Here is a 17,594-nt window from a genome sequence, read left to right as displayed (position 1 = left end):
AATGATTCAGCTTTATATTACTGGCCTCCAAAGTCACTAGAGATAAAGTGATTATTTCTTATGGGGTTTATAAGAAACTATGTGCTTCCGTTACCAACAACAACTGTATAAGTAGGCTGTTTAGGTTTTTATGTTGGTAAAGCCACATAGCGCTCTGTATGAAGATCAATTTTCGCTCGTGTAGTGTTGAGCAGTTGGATGTCAACAACACGTAGCGTTGCGCAGTTGGAGGTTCCTGGACGTGCGTCCGCCAGAAAAAGGAAATTTGTAAAGATGGTTGTCATAACACTTAAGGTAAATAGATTCTCTATCAAAATCTTTCATTTGCTAACTATGTCTATCAGTAGTTAGTGCTTTCCGTAGTTAGAATCTTATTTAGCTAGCAGGATTGGCGCTCGCTGTATTTCAGTAGTTCTAGTCACTAAGATTTTTGTGAGGTGATTCATGTAAGTTATAGGTTATTGTTAGTCACGGCCATTCTTTTGTATGGATTATTGAAAGATTGCGTTGCGCTAAAATATTGTGTGTCGGTTTAGTGATCAGAGTAAGAGAAAACTGGTTGAATACGTTTAGTTTTGCTAAGCTGTTTGAAAACTAAATAACGTTGAAGTTGACCAGCACAGACATTCATAATTTTTCTAGGGGGCCGTTTCACAATGAATGGACTAAGACATCGCGTAACAGCAGCTGTTGAAGCTGTAACTCAAGACATGCTCGCTGCAGTGTTTGAACAATTTTAATACCGCATTGACGTATTCCGTGCGTGTCAAGGGGGGGCACACTTAACACCTGTGAGATTGTAGGAAAAGCAGAGTTTCCCTTTCACACACAAAAAAGTAAATTGTAATGTTTATTAGTTTCTGGAATGTAGACGTGCCAAATTGGATGATTCATTTTATACAGCTTGTACAATAAGACCAAGTGCCATAATAAAGAGCTTGGAGGTATTGCGTGAAGTGAGATTAAACGCCAAGCTCAATGTCCCGACCGGCTCCTCACCGCACTGCCCAACGCCTTAAGCATAGACACTGCAGAATGTGTGTATCTTTTACTGTACGCGCCGTTTAAGAAGGCGTTTTTCGAAATTGCATCCGTAAGGGAGACAAAAGGGATGAAGGGTTTTTTGAAAAATTTACCTATTAAGGAAATTGTGAAAGCTAGGCCTACGGCAACTGGTTTTTGTAACTAACGCACACAGCTTTTTCACACGTCACTGTCGAACGCTGGCGGGATATACAGTAGAATGCAGGTCATAAAACAGGAGGAGAAAATGCGGCGCCCGGGTGGTTTCGTGCATTCAGTTTTTTTGTCCGCTCATTATCGACGTAGCAGCTGACAGTTCCAGTGCTGTGATGTATTTCTCTTATTCGGATACGAAGGAGTTGAGGGATTACTAGACGAGTGTCTTCAGTATTCAATAGTAGGGAGGAATACCTGCAGTATGCTTTTGCATCACACACACAGGTCGCTCTGATGAAAATTCCTAACTTACGCATTGGGTAATTTTTCTCTCTTGTTTGTGTGCCATGTCTAGTGAGAACGAGAGCATTTTATGCTTTTCGCCTGTTGACCTAACAAGGGAACCTCCCCATCGCATCCCCCTCAGATTTACTTTTAAGTTGGCACAGTGGATAGGCCTTGAGAAACTGAACACAAATCAATGGAGAAAACAAGAAGTTGTGTGGAACTATGAAAAAATGAAATAAACAAACAGTAGTCCATGCGCAAGATTGGCAACTTCAAGGATAGTGTCAGCTCAGGAGCGCCGTGGTCCCACGGTTAGCGTGAGCAGCTGTGGAACGACAGAACCTTGGTTTAAGTCAAAAACTGTAGTGCGATAGCCAATCTCGTTGCAAAATGACACTCAGTCATTCATAAAAGTATCGTTCGTACCAAGCTGCGGGCGAATTCCTTTTAAACGGTACGTTCAAAATAGTGTTCCAGCATTCTGGAAAGCTATGTATCCAGCATCAGATGCAGATTTACACGTGTCGCAATTAGTTCATTTACTTAAAAAAAACACGTTCGCAAACCCCCATTCCTCTTTCTCGTTAACTTTTGTCCTGGTGAAGTGGAAATGGAAGAGCCGCACTCACTACCGCTCGCCTTAGTCAATTTCGCGACGGTAATGTGGCTCGTGTGCACACTTTTGGTCCGAAAGGGAATATTTCAAGCTGGGTTTGATAATTCAAGCTGGGTTTCAGATTCCGAAATTTAGAAAAGACTATGCCTATAAAACGTTACAAAACAATCATGCGTCGATGACGAGATACGTAATTACTGCTACGTCCGAACTACCAGACAAAGTCTACGACTAACCGAGAGATTTTTGTACTCTCTCTTCGATGCCTAATGAGTTAACTCCACTAAGATATTTTAAAAGTAATGTCAGTTATTTAGTACTAACCTCCACTACATCCTCTCTAACGCTACCTCCGAGATAGCATAAGCACATTCTGCCGTGCCACGAAAACCCCCATTTGACGAACCGCCACGTGCGCCAACGCCATCTATGGAGCACTATCCAGCAACTACCCGCCTACAGCGGAAGACAGTGCGCTCTGCCGTCGAGATTTAGTACTTGAACGTAATCTACCGCGCGCATTTCCTCAATTAGTTCTTACGTACAACTGCATTTCGTTGACATCACTGTTTTACCCGAAGGACCGAATGGCCAACTATGAATGTTTCTTGGAAAGAGGCTATCAATGTTATCAGCTTTAAGTGCTACGTATGGCACGACACTTATCCGCTCGTCTATTAGTCCACTATCTTACCTTATCAACCTGACTTGTTTAAGGGGGGGGGTGGGGGGTGGTGGTGGTGGTGGTGGAACGTCAAACGGGCCGACTTGGAGCAGGAGAGGCACCACAGGACATTTCAATTTGCACTGTCTATACTTTTACCAATGAATTCATAAATGACCAGGAAGAATTCAGAATTCACTCATAGCAGTATAAGTTTGAAAACATAACGAAGTAATTTTTTTTTTTTACATGTGAAATTTCATTTTTTTCCACTTAATAATGGCAGCATTTGTTGCTATAGGTACACTTTTCTTCATAAGTAAGGGAGATGGTTCGATGAATTTTGCACAGCGTACAAACCATACTTAAAGGTGTATGAAACTAAAATTTTCCAAATCTATTAAAAACTGTGGTAAAAATTTAGGTAATTAACTACAAAGTTTGTGTTTTTTCTAAACAAGTTTAAAATATAACGGCTCATTCGTTTTTTCATAAATTAAATTCTAGAGTTTCATACACCATCTGTAAGTATGGTATGTATGCTGTGCAAAATTCATCGAAGAATCTCTAACTTATGAAGAAAAGTGTACCTATAGGAACAAATGCAGCCATTAGAAAGTGAAAATGAAATTTCACGCGTAAAAAAAATTATTTTTTCGAGCTTCCACTGCTCTGAGTATGAATCATGAATCCTTACTGGTCATACTGTTAAAAGTTTTATGAATTTATTGGTAAAAGTATAGACAGTGGAAATTAAAATGTCCTGTGATGCCTCTCCTGCTCCAAGTCGGCCCGTTTGACGTCCTACCCCCCTTAAAACTGGGTGTCGTTTTGAACATGTGAAACTCACCGTCTGAACTGGAATGTGCTGAAATTAAAATTATCCGGGCTATTGTGTCGTGGTGTTCTGTTAGATAAGCCTGTGTTTCGTCCGTCTGCCGAAGTCATCTTCATGGAGGGAAGGTCGTGAATGATGTCTCTTCGAAGTGAAACAACCCGAACAATTTAATATTACACTTTATGGCCGTGAAAATCTTCAAAATGCAATGTGTGTAATAATGTTAGGCCTGACGCAACACTTTTGAAAAACGATTGATTAAAATACACTTTCACAGTCGAGTTAGCGCCTCTTACCAGTTTTAAACAAATCCCGACAACATTTTTCCCCTAACAAAAAGTGGCATCAAAAAAATGCGGTTAAGTTTGATCTGTGCCCTTTTGACACACAGTCGCGGCTCCTACTGAACAACATATAAGACACTGATTTGCCGCCTACTTAGTTGGGTGGCTACGTGCTTGTCTCCGATGCAGCGGGCCCGGGTTTGATTCCCGGCCGTGTTGGGGATTTTCTCCGCTCGTGGACTGGGTGTTTTGTTACCATTTCATCGTCATCACCGGCACGCAAGTCGCCCAATGTGGCGTGGACTGAAGTTAAGACTTGCACTCAGCAGCTGAACTTCCCCAACGGGGCCTCCTGGCCAACAATGCCATACGCTCATTTGATTTTTGTGTCTGAATATAACCAAACCGTAAATGATAGTACTGGGCAGAAGAGGGATGTGTGGTCAAGTGTCAAACTACATCGTTTATGGACAGCGATCAGAAATTAATAGCAGTAGTTATGACACGATTTTTGAATTTACCACTGCTTGTCCACAGGGTTCATCCACATGGACAATGCAGGGGAACCATCGAACTACCTTCACAATAATTCTCTATTCCACTTTCTACCAGCATGCGGAGAAAACACCTTACTTCCCTTATTTTCTTATCATGGTCGTTTCTCCCTATGTATATGAGGGTCAACAAAAACCATTTCGCATTCTGACAAAGCTGGTGATTGATATTTTGTGAGAAGATTCCGCCGCAACGAAAAAATCTTGTTTTAATGATGTTCACCTAAAATCCTGTTTCATTTCGATGACACTCCCTATCTTTGAACTTTCTCGATCTAATTAGTTAATCCTATCTGGCAAAGATGTCATAACGCGCAGCAATAATAGAGGACCTGCAATTTATTTGATAGTGTAATACCGGCCAAAGGCAGGCCGCGCCTCGCGCCTGCAGCAGTGTTACGCCACTGCATACACACCACACAGCCTGCTCAGTTCGCAGACTGAGGTGCTCACAGTGGATTTGCTCCACTACAAAATGTTTGAGAGATGAACATCTTTTCGACTACGACTTAGATGATAGGTAAGGAAAACCTATGTTTACAACATTTCTAGTCTTTAAGAAAGCCTTTGACAACATTAACTGGAATATCCTCTTTCGAATTCTCAAGGTAGCAGGTGTAAAATACAGGGAGCGAAAAGGCTTTTTAGAAGTTTTAGAGAAGCCAGACAGCAGTTACAAGAAGGGAAACCGTGGTTGAGGTGGACGTGAGACAGGGTTGTAGCCTATCCTCTACTTTATTGAATCTTTGTATTGAGCAAGAAGTGAAGGAAAATAAAACTGAGTAGGGATTAAATCCAAGGAGAAGAAATAAAAACATTGAGGTTTGCTGATGACTAATTCTGTCCAGAGACAAAAAGGGAGTTTGATGAGCAATTTAACAGAGTGGACAGTTGGTTAAAAAGAGGGGTTGGTGGGAAGGGACCAAACAGATCATCGGTCCCTTGGCCCAGTTAAAATAATTAGACAACTGAAAAAATAAACGAGACATACAGCACAATAACAGCAGAAAGTAAGAACCAGAAGAACGACAGCAGGAGTGGACAGTCTTAAAATCCATATAAGATCAACAAAAGCAAAACGAGGATAATGGAATGTCGTCTAACTAAATTAGGCGATGTTGAGGATATCAGATTTGGAAACTAGGTAGTTTAAGTAGCAAATGTTTTGCTATGTGGGCAGCAAAGTGATTTATGACGGTCGAAGTAGGAGGGATATACGAGGGTCACTAAAAGATTTGCACACTATTTTTGTAAAAATAGTTTTCATTCTGCATGTGTGAAGGTTTAACAGTGTGTAGATACATCCTCCCCGCTTGTTTTCAAACTTAGTTCAACCTGTCCCGTGAGTGGCGCCGTCACAGCGTGTTTTCGAGATGGCTGCTACACTTGACAACGTGCTGTCCTAGAATTCCTGTGCTGTCAAAAAGAGACAGTGGGAAACATCCACAAGAGGTTGAAAAAGGTGTACGGAGATGCTGCTGTCGATCGCAGTATAGTTAGTCGGTGGGCAAGCAGGTTACGTGATGAAAGCGGGCACGGCGATATTGAGGATTGTCCTCGCAGCGGCAGGCCTCGTACTGCACACACTCCAGACAATGTGTAGGGAGTTTACGAATTGGTGACTGCTGGCAGACGCATCACAGTGAACGAATTGTCAGGCTACGTTGGGATAGGGGAAGGATATCTTTGCAGAAGTGTTGGCGTTAAAAAAGGCTTGTGTCAGGTGGGTTCCCAGGATGTTGACAGTGGCTCACAGGGAAACAAGAAAAATGGCATGCAGCGAACTTTTCGAACAGTACGAGAATGGTGGAGATGATTTTCTTGGAAGAATTGTGGCAAATGATGAAACGTGTCTGCATCGTTTTTCACCAGAGACGGGAGGCAATCAATGGAGTGGCATCGTGCAAATTCACCCAAGGAAAAATTCAGAACCACACCTTCTGCTGGAAAAGTTACGGCTACGGTGGTTTTCGATTCCGAAAGACTCTTGCTTGTGGACATCGTGCCAAGTGGAACCACCATAAATTCTGATGCATATGTGATGACACTGCAGAAACTTCAAGCTTGACTGAGAAGTTTTGCTGTTGCACGACAATGCACGGCCACACGTCAGTCAAAAAACCGTGGAAGCGATCACAAAACTCGGAAGGACAACAACACCCGCCTTACAGTCCCGACCTGGCTCCACGGGACTATCATCTCTTTGGGAAACGGAAAGACTCTCTTCGTGGAACAAGGTTTGAAGATGATGACTCCCTTGTGCACGCTGCCAAACAGTGGCTCCAACAGGGTGGTCCAGAATTTTACCGTGAGGGTATACAGGCAACGGTTCGAAGATGGCGTAAGGCAGTTGAGAGGGATGGAAATTATGTGGAGAAATGAAAATATTGTTCCTAAAGGATGTATCTATACACTGTGAAACTTTCAAACATGTAGAATAAAAAACGGATTTAAAAAATAGTGTGCATGTCTTTTGGAGTGGACGTCGTAAAATGTATACTGCCAATGGCAAGGAAAGAGTTTCTGAAGAGTAACAGCGAGTACAGATTCAAAGGTCAGGAAGTCTCTTTCTGAACCTATTTGTCTGGAGTGTAGCAATGTAAGTGAAACATGGACGAGAAACAGTTTAGACAAGAAGTGAATAAGATTTCGAAAGATGGTGCCGAAGAAGAATGCTTAAGATTAGATGGAGGGGTCACGCAACTAATGAGGCACAGAATAGAATCGGGGAGAAGAATATTTGGCCCAACTTGACTGAGAAGGGATCGGTTGGTAGGACACGTTCTGCGGCATCAAAGGATCACCAATTTAGCACTGGAGGCGCGCGCGGGGAGATCAAGAGACGATGAATGCATTAGGCGTATTTAGAAAGCTCCAGGTTGCAGTGGTTGCTCTGAGATGAGGCTTACACAAGATAGAGTAGCATGCATAGCAGTCTTCGAACTCACCACCACCACCACTACCACCACCACCACCACCACTACCACCACCACCACCACAATTAGAATTACGATTATCTCCTTCCTGTGTGAGTAAACTGTCTGGCCGACATTAGATGCCTAGTGCCAGTTTAGGTGGAAATGTGGAAGGAATTGGCGATACGCACCTTATTGTCACACTTCGAAGGGCAGGGGGAACGCTTAACCTTAAGTATCGTTTTGTCATACCGTCTGCCTCTACGCTCTGAGGGTCATCGAAATTTGTTCAGTCCTGTGTACTTTAAGATGTGTCGAGATTTCTCCGCGTTCTGTTGACAACTTGAGTATATTAACATAGAAACTTCCTGTCTGCCAAACGATGTGCCAGTCCGGGACTCTAACGTAGGACCTTCGCTTTCGCGACTAAGTTCTCTTCTGACTGAGCCGTCCACGCACGACTGACTTGCCCTCGCAGCTTTGCCAGTATCTTTTCTTTTTCCAGCAGTGCTAGTACCGGAAGATATGGCGGAGAACTACTGCGAAAAGTGGAAGGTACACTACTGGCCATTAAAATTGCTACACCACGAAGATGACGTGCTACACGCGAAATTTAACGGACAGGAAGAAGATGCTGTGATATGCAAATGATTAGCTTTTCAGAACATTCGCACAACGTTGGCGCCGGTGGCGACACCTACAACGTGTCGACATGAGGAAAGTTTCCATCTGAGTTCTCATACACAAACAGCACTTGACCGGCGTTGCCTGGTGAAACGTTGTTGTGATGCCTCGTGTAAGGAGGAGAAATGCGTACCATCACGTTTCCGACTTTGATAATGGTCGGGTTGTAGCCTATCGAGATTGCGGTTTATCGTAACGCGACATTGCTGGTCGCATTGGTCGAGATCCAATGAATTACATCAATATGGAATCTGTGGGTTCAGGAGCGTAATACGGAATGTAGTGCTGGATCCCAACGGCCCCGTATCACTAGCAGTCTAGATGACAGGCATCCTACCCGCATGGCCGTAACTGATCGTGCAGCCACGTCTCTTTCCCTGAGTCAACAGGTGGGGACGTTTGCAAGACAACAACCATCTGCACGAACAGTTCGACGACGTTTGCAGCAGCACGGACTATCAGCTCGGAGACCGAGGCTGCGGTTACCCTCGACGCTGCATCACAGACAGGAGCGCCTGCGATGGTGTACTCGACGACGAATCTGGGTGCGCGATGGCAAAACATTTTTTCGGATGAATCCTGGTTCTGTTTACAGCATCACGATGGTCGCATCCGTGTTTGGTGACATCGCGGTGAACGCACATTGGAGGCGCGTATTCGTCCTCGCCGTACTGGCGTATCACCCGGCGTGATGGTATGGGGTGCCATTGATTACACGTCTCGGTCACCTCTTGTTCGCACTCACGGCACTTTGAACAGTGTACGTTACATTTCAGATGTGTTACGACCCGTGGCTCTACCCTTCATTCGGTGCCTGCGAAACCCTACATTTCAGCAGGATAATGCACGACCGCATGTAGCAGGTCCTGTACGGGCCTTTCTGGATACAGAAAAAGTTAGACTGCTGCCCTGGCCAGCACATTCTGCAGATCTCTCACCAACTGAAAACGTCTGGTCAATGGTGGCCGAGCAACTGGCTCGTCACAATACGCCAGTCACTACTCTTGATGGACTGTGGTATCGTGTGGAAGTTGCACGGGCAGCTGTACCTGTACACGCCATCCGAGCTCCGTTTGACTCAATGCCCAGGCGTATCAAGGCCGTTATTACGGCCGGAGGTGGTGGTTCTGGGTACTGGTTTCTCATTATCTATGCACCTAAATTGCGTGATAACTTAATCACGTGTCAGTCCTAGTATAATATATTTGTCGAATGAATACCCGTTTATCATCTGCATTTCTTCTTGGTGTAGCAATTTTAATGGTCAGTAGTGTAAGTGATAAGATACTGGTGAAATAAGTTTTTGAGATCCGGTCGAGGCTCAGTCTGTTGGCTCCGCCTATATTAGGGCGAAGACTATCTTTTGAAGACAAAAAAACAAAAACGAAATTGTGTCATTTGTGGCCAGGAGGCCCCCCATCAGGGAGAGTTCGGCGGCAGAGTTGCAAGTTTATTTCAGGTGACGCCACAATGGACAACTTACGTGTCGGTGATGAGGACAGCACGACACCCAGTCCACGAGCGGAGAAGGTAAACTCCGACGGGAATCGAACCCATACTCGCTACATGGTAGACAAAGTTTTTACACTCAGCTAAGCTATTGCAGTCTAATCTGTCCATGTTTTTACACTCAAAACGCTGACTGCGCTAGATTTTTAAAATTTACAAGCAATCTGTGGAATCCTGAGGGTGAGAACTTAATTTGATGATACTTTCACATGTACCGTGGCTGTCGTCACTTTTAAATGTATCTATTCTTTTTTACATTCTTTAAATGCATGATGTGTGCAACCTTGACAAAATCTGTGTCTGAAATTTTAGGCCTAGATTGTAACCTTAAATTGTGTGTTCAAGTGGGACAGTTGGCGTATGTCAATTCTGATTCTTCACCATCGCAATACCAGGGGAGGTTAGTGGCTTACTTCATGCCCACCTTTTGAAAATATTTTCATCTAGTCAGTTATTTTATATTTTAAAATTTAGAAAAATTTTAAAACAATGTAGTAGAATAAATTTTCAGTAGAACTTAACCAAAAAATCGGTATTTTTTAGAATTTTGGTGGTCAAAGTTACTAGCACACATTAACGAAGGAGTGTGTGTTGCTGTAAGGGTGTGCTAAAAGGTGGTTTCACCTTATGGGCAGTACTTTCACACACATACTTTCGAATGAATGTTATAATTCAACAAGAATTATACAACTTCAAATTTTTTCGGGTAGGCGTAACTCTTGTTTCCCCACACAGCTCCATTCTTTGGACCAGATATTGCAAAGTTTATCGTAGAACTCCCTATGCTTCCGAAGAATATGCTTTCCATAGAATCTTCCCGGCACCATGTTGTCTTTACTGACTTGAACCTAAATTATCTCCTTTCGTTACAGAGATGTTTTACGGATACAACCAAAAGCTTTGATTCAGCCTTCACCACATGGACTGTGCATCAAGTGAATGGGTGAGACCGATGCTTGCCACATTCAACACCCGAAGAAGCACTGCTTAGTAAAGACGTGCAACATCTAGGAAGTGTAAAACGTTTTCTCCGTGATATGGCACTCATAACATGTATAGGGCCGTGCAACGGAATGCCAAGAACACAATAGTACTGAAAACGCGCTTTGTTAAGTAATGGCACATAACACTTCGCATAACAATTGTTTCACTATTCTTTGTAGACGCTTTATGTCCCATGGTGGTCCGGTCTAATGTGGGTTCCACTACTTTTAGCAGTTTTCCAGCAGCATTCGCAAAACATGTATGCAATATCTTTTAGATGCAACCTAGTTTTCCAGTACCCTTACGACGAACTGCAGCCCGCCACTTCTTCCTACAATCGAGCCTACGTGGCTCTTACATTTCACATCTCTACAGTACATAGCCAGAAGCAACATTTGCCAAATTGACGAGATCGTACGAAACTAACATGAAAACTGGCGTACAATGTCCTGCAAATAGTTTTTTCAGAAATAGGTCAAATACTTGCCTAAAGTAACATGGGTTAGATAGGCAGGGTGTGATCCCGTTAAGTACGACGAAAAATCACTGAGGGGCATTCGGTAAGGCCGGTATTACACTATCATTTTTTGTCCAAGATTTGATCAAAGATGATCAGATATTCGTCAAATTTGTTTCACACAGATATTTGACGTGGCGCTAGAAAGGGGTATTACACTGTCATTTTTCGTCATGCAGTAGTTGCATGTACCACGCAGCACTGTATTTAAAAAAAAAAAAACACCTACCTGGATGAAGCAGTGAGTTTTACGACGAAACGAAGGCATTCGGCAAAATTTGTTACGTGAGCTTCTAGTGGAGGGCATAAGTCGTACAAAAATTACTTAAGAATGGATGAGCATACATTTCAACATTTGCTCAGTGAAGCGTCGTCACACTCCAAGCATAATACTTCAGAACTGCTATATCTGCAGAATAAACAGTAAGATTCCGATTTCTTGTTAGAGAGAGAGAGAGAGAGAGAGAGAGAGAGAGAGAGAGAGAGAGTGTGTTACTCTAGCTTACAGTACAGCACACTAATACCACAGTGCACATTTACTACAATACCTGAAACGTTGAAGCAATTCATGGAACACTATAGGACCAATATCCGAGAGTAAATATTAAATGCACTTGACGTACATTAATCTACAATAAAAATAGCTCTTAAAGTAATAATTACTTTGTGTCCCACAACTACCAAATTAATCCAAATGTATTAAGCTGATGAGACTCTTTACAATGTGGGGCATCGTGAGTGCAAAAATAGATTAATAAGATTGGAGATATATTTGCAGCCGTGGGCCTGTGACGTATCTCACGGCTAATGACCGACGCAATTTTGGTTCTCTCCAGTCTTCTTAATCTGTTTTTGTACTCACGGTGCCTTATGTTGTAAAGCACCTCTTCAGCTTCATTAATTTCTATTAATTTTGTAGTTTACGGCACACACAAACTAAACTTCGTAGCCATGTTTACAGACACACTATAGTGACAGAACGCTGCAGCGATGCTAGCGCTTCAAGTGGTAACATTTCACATTGCAGTGAACAGAAGACAAGCGACTTTTATAATCAAATCTACTGCGACGCCTTAGATTTGATCATATTTGACGACAGGCGAGATTTGACAAAGTTCCCTATTACACTATCGAATTCCTTTGACAAATATTTGACATGTCAACTTTGACACAGAAATATGATAGTGTAATAGCGTCCTAATGTCTTAAATGTATCTGCTGTAAAGAATGGAAAGCTGGGGGCAGCTGTAATTTAAGTGCAACTACTCAGAGGTCCACTGTGTGATTTAATTATCGTATGGCAGCGAAACTTTGTAGATTTTCTAATGCGTTACTGCTCCACCAATGTACGCTGGAAAAAATTAGCTCCTGTTTTGGCCACCAGATGCTGCACAGCAACTCTTCGACGTCTCCCGTGCTCATACTTACATTGTGTAAGCGGCGGTCAAGGGAGTCAACGCGATCCCATTCTCACTTGTTTGACATCTCCTGGCTACATCTCGTTCCCAATTTATTACACACGGAAACATTTCTATACGCCATTCTTGCATTTACAGCGCCAGATTTGCACCTGGTGGCCAAAACATGAACTAATTTTTTTCCAATGTAAATCAGTTCAGCATTGAAGCATTAGAATATTTTCGTAGTAAATGTAAATACACTTGAATCTCCGTGGGTAGCGGCACTAATTACAACTGTCTAATACCACGGTGGGTTGTGTCTCGCTGTTGCTGTACTTACTCTCCTCCGACTGCAGCCTGTATGCCAGAGCGCCGTCTTCCTTCACCAGCCACTCGCGACACACTGAAACATGCGGGGGTTGCTACGTCAGCCAGCAAGCGGGCGTGCGTGCGACATGCAGAGCTGCTGCGACACACACACACACACACACACACACACACACACAGGTTAAGTGCGGCCGAGGGGAGCTGGGGAGGACGAAGTGGTGGGGAGGAGGAGACAACAGCGCTACCCTGGGGAAGGGGGGGCCACATGCGAACCAGCATTGGTTGAGCACTGTCTACCCTCATCTGCTGCTCTGAATCACCGTGTAAGCTTAACGTTTCATCTTTTTAAGCACCCCACCAGAAGTGGTACTCTATCCTTTCAAAGGCTGTTATGGGGGTAACGGAAGGGGCGGAGGGAACGATTAAGTCTGCGCACATACCTGCGTTATCTTACGAACTCTGCTCTTTCCAAGGTAAATACGATCTTGGAAAGTAGCCTTCGTGGACGCTACATTTATTAACAAGGGGAACACCCGACAATCTGATATTTGTTCCTTTTGTAAATGAGTTGGTTAGAAAATAGTGACTTAAATCACTGCTGACCTTACAGACTTTCACCGTATCTCATGTCCACAACATAATCGTCCCATTTCTACACACCAAAAAAGTTTTGCATCACCCCAGTTCCCAGAGCTAGGAAAACATTGACTGTGGATATTCTATCACAGACAGTCCCTCTGACTGTTCAGAGATGTCACTAAACCCGCCCACAGACCTAAATAACCATGCACGAGTTGGGGTTGTTTGGGGAAGGAGACCAGACAGCGAGGTCATCGGTCTCATCGGGTTAGGGAAGGAAGTCGGCCGTGCCCTTTCAGAGGTACCATCCCGGCATTTGCCTGGAGTGATTTAGGGAACTCACGGAAAGCCTAAATCGGGATGGCCGGAGGCGGGATTGAACCGTCGTCCTCCCGAATGCGAGTCCAGTGTCTAACCACTGCGCCACCTCGCTCGGTAAACCATGCACGAGCAGCGCCTATTAAACGGAGGGGGTCTGACAGCCGATCAGTTCCAGTCATTCCCCAGAAAGGAGATACACGGCTCGTGTTTGTAGTTCAGCCATGCCTAGACGGTCAAGACCGCATTGTTCCTCTGCGCCAGGAAGGGCTCTCAACAACGGAAATGTCCAGGCGTATCTGAGTGAACCAAAGCGATGTTGTTCGGACATGGAGGAGATACAGAGAGACAATGTGTAGATGACATGCCTCGCTCAGACCCCCGAAGGGCTACTACTGCAGTGGATGACCGCTACCTACGGATTATTACTCTGAGGAACCCTGACAGCAACGCCACCATGTTTAATAATGCTTTTCATGCAGCCACAGGACGTCGTGTTACGACTCAAACTGTGCGCAATAGGCTGCATGATGCGCAACTTCACTCCCGACGTCGATGGCGAGGTACATCTTTGCAACCACAACAGCATGCAGCGCGGCACAGATGCACCCAACATCATGCCGAATGGACCGCTCAAGATTGGCATCACGTTCTTTTCATACATTAGTGTAGCATATGCCTTCAACCAGACAATCGTCGGAGACGTGTTTGAAGGCAACTGGCTGAACGCCTTAGACTGCAGCAAGGTGGATGTTCCCCGCTGTATTGGGGTGGCATTACGTGGGGCCGACGTACGCCGCTGGTGGTCATGGAAGGCACCGTAACGGCTGTAAGATACGTGAATGCCATCCTCCGATAGTGCAACCGTATCGGCAGCATATTAGAGAGGCATTCGCCTTCTTGAAAATTCGCGCCCTGATACTGCACATCCTGTGAATGACTTCATTCAGCATAACGACATCGCTCGACTAGAGTGGCCAGCATGTTCTCCGAACACGAACCATATCTAACATGTCTGGGATAGACTGAAAAGGGCTATTTATGGATGACGTGACCCGCCGACCACTCTGAAGGATCTACGCCGAACGGCCGCTGATGAGTGGGACAATTTGGACCAGCAGTGCCTTGATGAACTTGGGGATAGTACGCCACACGACGAATTCAAGCATGCATCAATGAAAGATAGCGTGCTAGTGGGTATTAGAGGTCTTTATGTATGGTGGTACAACATGCAATGTGTGTTTTTCATGAGCAATAAAAAGGGAGGAAATGTTTATGGTCATCTCTTCCAATTTTCTGTACAGGTTCCGGAACTCTCTGAACCGAGGTGATGAAAAACATTTTTTGATGTGTGTATATCACATGGAAGGAAGGTATCAAAGCGTCCATCTCTGTCGATATCTCAGAAGGACATGGATAGTGCCACGAAGAAGTCTCTTCATTTTGGCGAACAGGTCGCAATCGCTTGCACTCATATCTGGTGAATACGGCGGATGTTCTATTATCTCCCACCCCGAAGCACACAAGAGTTTTTGCACGGGCTCGCTCCGTTTGCCATCCTGCCCTGTCCTGGAGGACGATGGGAAGCAGTAACAGAAGATGGCGCCGCGCCGCTTTCTGCTCAGGGCGGAACGAAGGTTAAGTCGCAACAAGCTGCTGCAGTAGACTGCAATGACAGCCTGCCCCTGCGGTACAGCGTGATGCAGGGTTGAACCACGGATATCGTATGCTACAAAAACCATTCTGGTACGGCTGAGCTCAGGTTTCGTGCATAGTGAGGATGTTATGAATGAAGTCTTCACCCTCCCTATGGTGGCGACTGAGCAATTCCACTCCAAGTGCATACCGTTGCCACTGTTGCACCTCTGTCATTGCATGCGGTACGCAACGCGAGAGGAGACAGCATCCGTGTTATAGGGCGGTCCTCGCGAGATGGACGAGCTGACTGCGCTATGCCTTCCGTCTGTGTGTGGGGCAAGCAGACTGAGATGAGGGGCAATTATATTGAGTGCGTGTTACATGGTGAACGTCTGTCAAAGTCAGCTACGAATTGTAAGTATTGTCAGTAATTTTTACCTACCTAAGCAGTTATCGTAAATGTTCAGAACTAAAACGTCAGTCTACGAAAGCAGTTGGGTTCAATTCCAAATTAGACAAAAACTACTTTAGATTTCCGAGGAACTGTAATTCACTAAAATTAAAATTTTTTTCAAGACGGCACGCGTGGCTCGTTAGTATCAGTGGGCAATGAATCTAGTAATCAATGACGGTGCTGGTTCTAATATCTAAGTCATCTAATATGCTAATTAATACGTCTGAACCGATTTTAATGAAAAATTGCCCATCTTTAATGACAAATCTCACGTGTAACTGTAGTTATCATGAATACAAATTCTAAGTCATCGATATTTTATCAGAAGACTAATAATTAAGATGTTAAGGGATTTAAACAATATTTTATAAAATACCGATACTTGAGAATGTGTATTTGAAATACATGCGATATATAATCAGAAACAAGATGTATTGAATATGTGTTGATTACCATATAGTTTAACTTAATAGATTATTCAAATTGAACGAAGAGAGGCATTATCGAGATTCGAACAAGCGATCCACTGATTACCTTATTCCGACGCTACCGAGTGAGCCACGTGAGCTGCCGTCAAACTGCCTTAACTTCAGCAAATTAACATTTCCTCGGAAATTATCGAAGTGTTTTCGCGAGAACATTCGCGTTGCATGATCCGGGCGACTTCTTCAGTTCTGAACATAACGTAGCTTAAGTATGAAGAATTACAAGACGTCGACAGACGGATGGTCTTTGTTCTAATAAATGGGATCTATAATCCACGCCAATAGAAAATCTACTGTTCAACAGTAAGTCTAGTATTCATATTGAGGTTTAAGCCTCCTTACGTCCCAGCTTGTTAACAAGAAAGTTTCTTTTGTTTAGGTGCCCTCAGGTAGCGTTTTACTTTGTATCAATTAACAGGAGAAGTTGCTTTTTACTGCCTGTACACATGGCTTTCAGTTTTTAAGTAATTTAATAACTGAAAAATTTTTGTACCTTGTGAACACGAGCTATTCTATTTTTTTTTAACTTTCTGTATAGCTGTTATTCATTTAGAATCTGTCATCTGCAACTGAGCCAAGTTCCGTATCATTGCAGTACACCATGTTGCTGCCATATGGTATTTTCTTTGTGCTGCCACCAGAACCTTCTTCGCTTTACTGTTATTTCGATCTGTGGTTAACAGATGGAATGTGGTAACTGTTGAGTTACAGAATATGTGGTGACACCATAAGAATTACGTCGCCTACCCCAAAAGTAACAATGTCGTAAAGAACTTTACTGTTAAGCTGTAAAATATCTCCACATTGTCAATGTAAGTAATAATTCACCTGGTGAAATACGAGAATTAAGATGGCGCACTTACGCTGAAAAATTTCTTGGATACGATATGGAAACTGTTTCTGTTCTGCAGAACACTTCAGTATTAAATCATTCATACCTAATGAAAGGATTCGACACTCAAAATGAAAAAGTTTTAATACTATTCATTGATTGGGGGCCGGGACGTCCTTGGCATCAATCCAACGGGAATATTAGCTACGAATGTGTGTTTCAAATGACAGGGTGAGGCTCCTAGAAGATGACCGAATGCACATCAATTAGAAGCCAGATTTGTTTCGGGGGGAGGGGGGGGGGGGGGGGGGGAGTCCAGCCCTTGACACGAGCATCTGGCTGAACAGTTACACAAAGATTCCCTCAAGAATGAGTAGCTTAAGTGACGAACCTAAATGCTACTCATTTCGGCTGTTTGTACATTTCATAATATTTCCAGCTGTTTATTATCTACAGAGCAATTCATGCCCGGAACACATTTTACGGTGTCAAACTGAGGAATGAAACTGTCTCCCAGTCAAAGTTTTTT

The 17,594-nt window shown here is 43.7% G+C and overlaps 1 protein-coding gene across 1 annotated transcript in view; it reads right to left on the bottom strand.

Annotated features, from left to right (window-relative positions):
• LOC124553636 (coiled-coil domain-containing protein 50) overlaps positions 1 to 17,594 on the bottom strand; it is a 181,849-nt gene that overhangs the window by 71,736 nt on the left and 92,519 nt on the right. The window contains exon 2 of the mRNA XM_047127507.1: positions 12,773 to 12,835. Within this exon, the coding sequence (XP_046983463.1) occupies positions 12,773 to 12,835 (63 nt within the window). The remainder of the gene's footprint in view (positions 1 to 12,772; positions 12,836 to 17,594) is intronic.

The sequence above is a fragment of the Schistocerca americana genome, chromosome 11 (genome assembly GCF_021461395.2).
Source record: "Schistocerca americana isolate TAMUIC-IGC-003095 chromosome 11, iqSchAmer2.1, whole genome shotgun sequence".
Lineage (NCBI taxonomy): Eukaryota > Metazoa > Arthropoda > Insecta > Orthoptera > Acrididae > Schistocerca > Schistocerca americana.
This window is presented reverse-complemented; position numbering and strand designations above follow the sequence as displayed.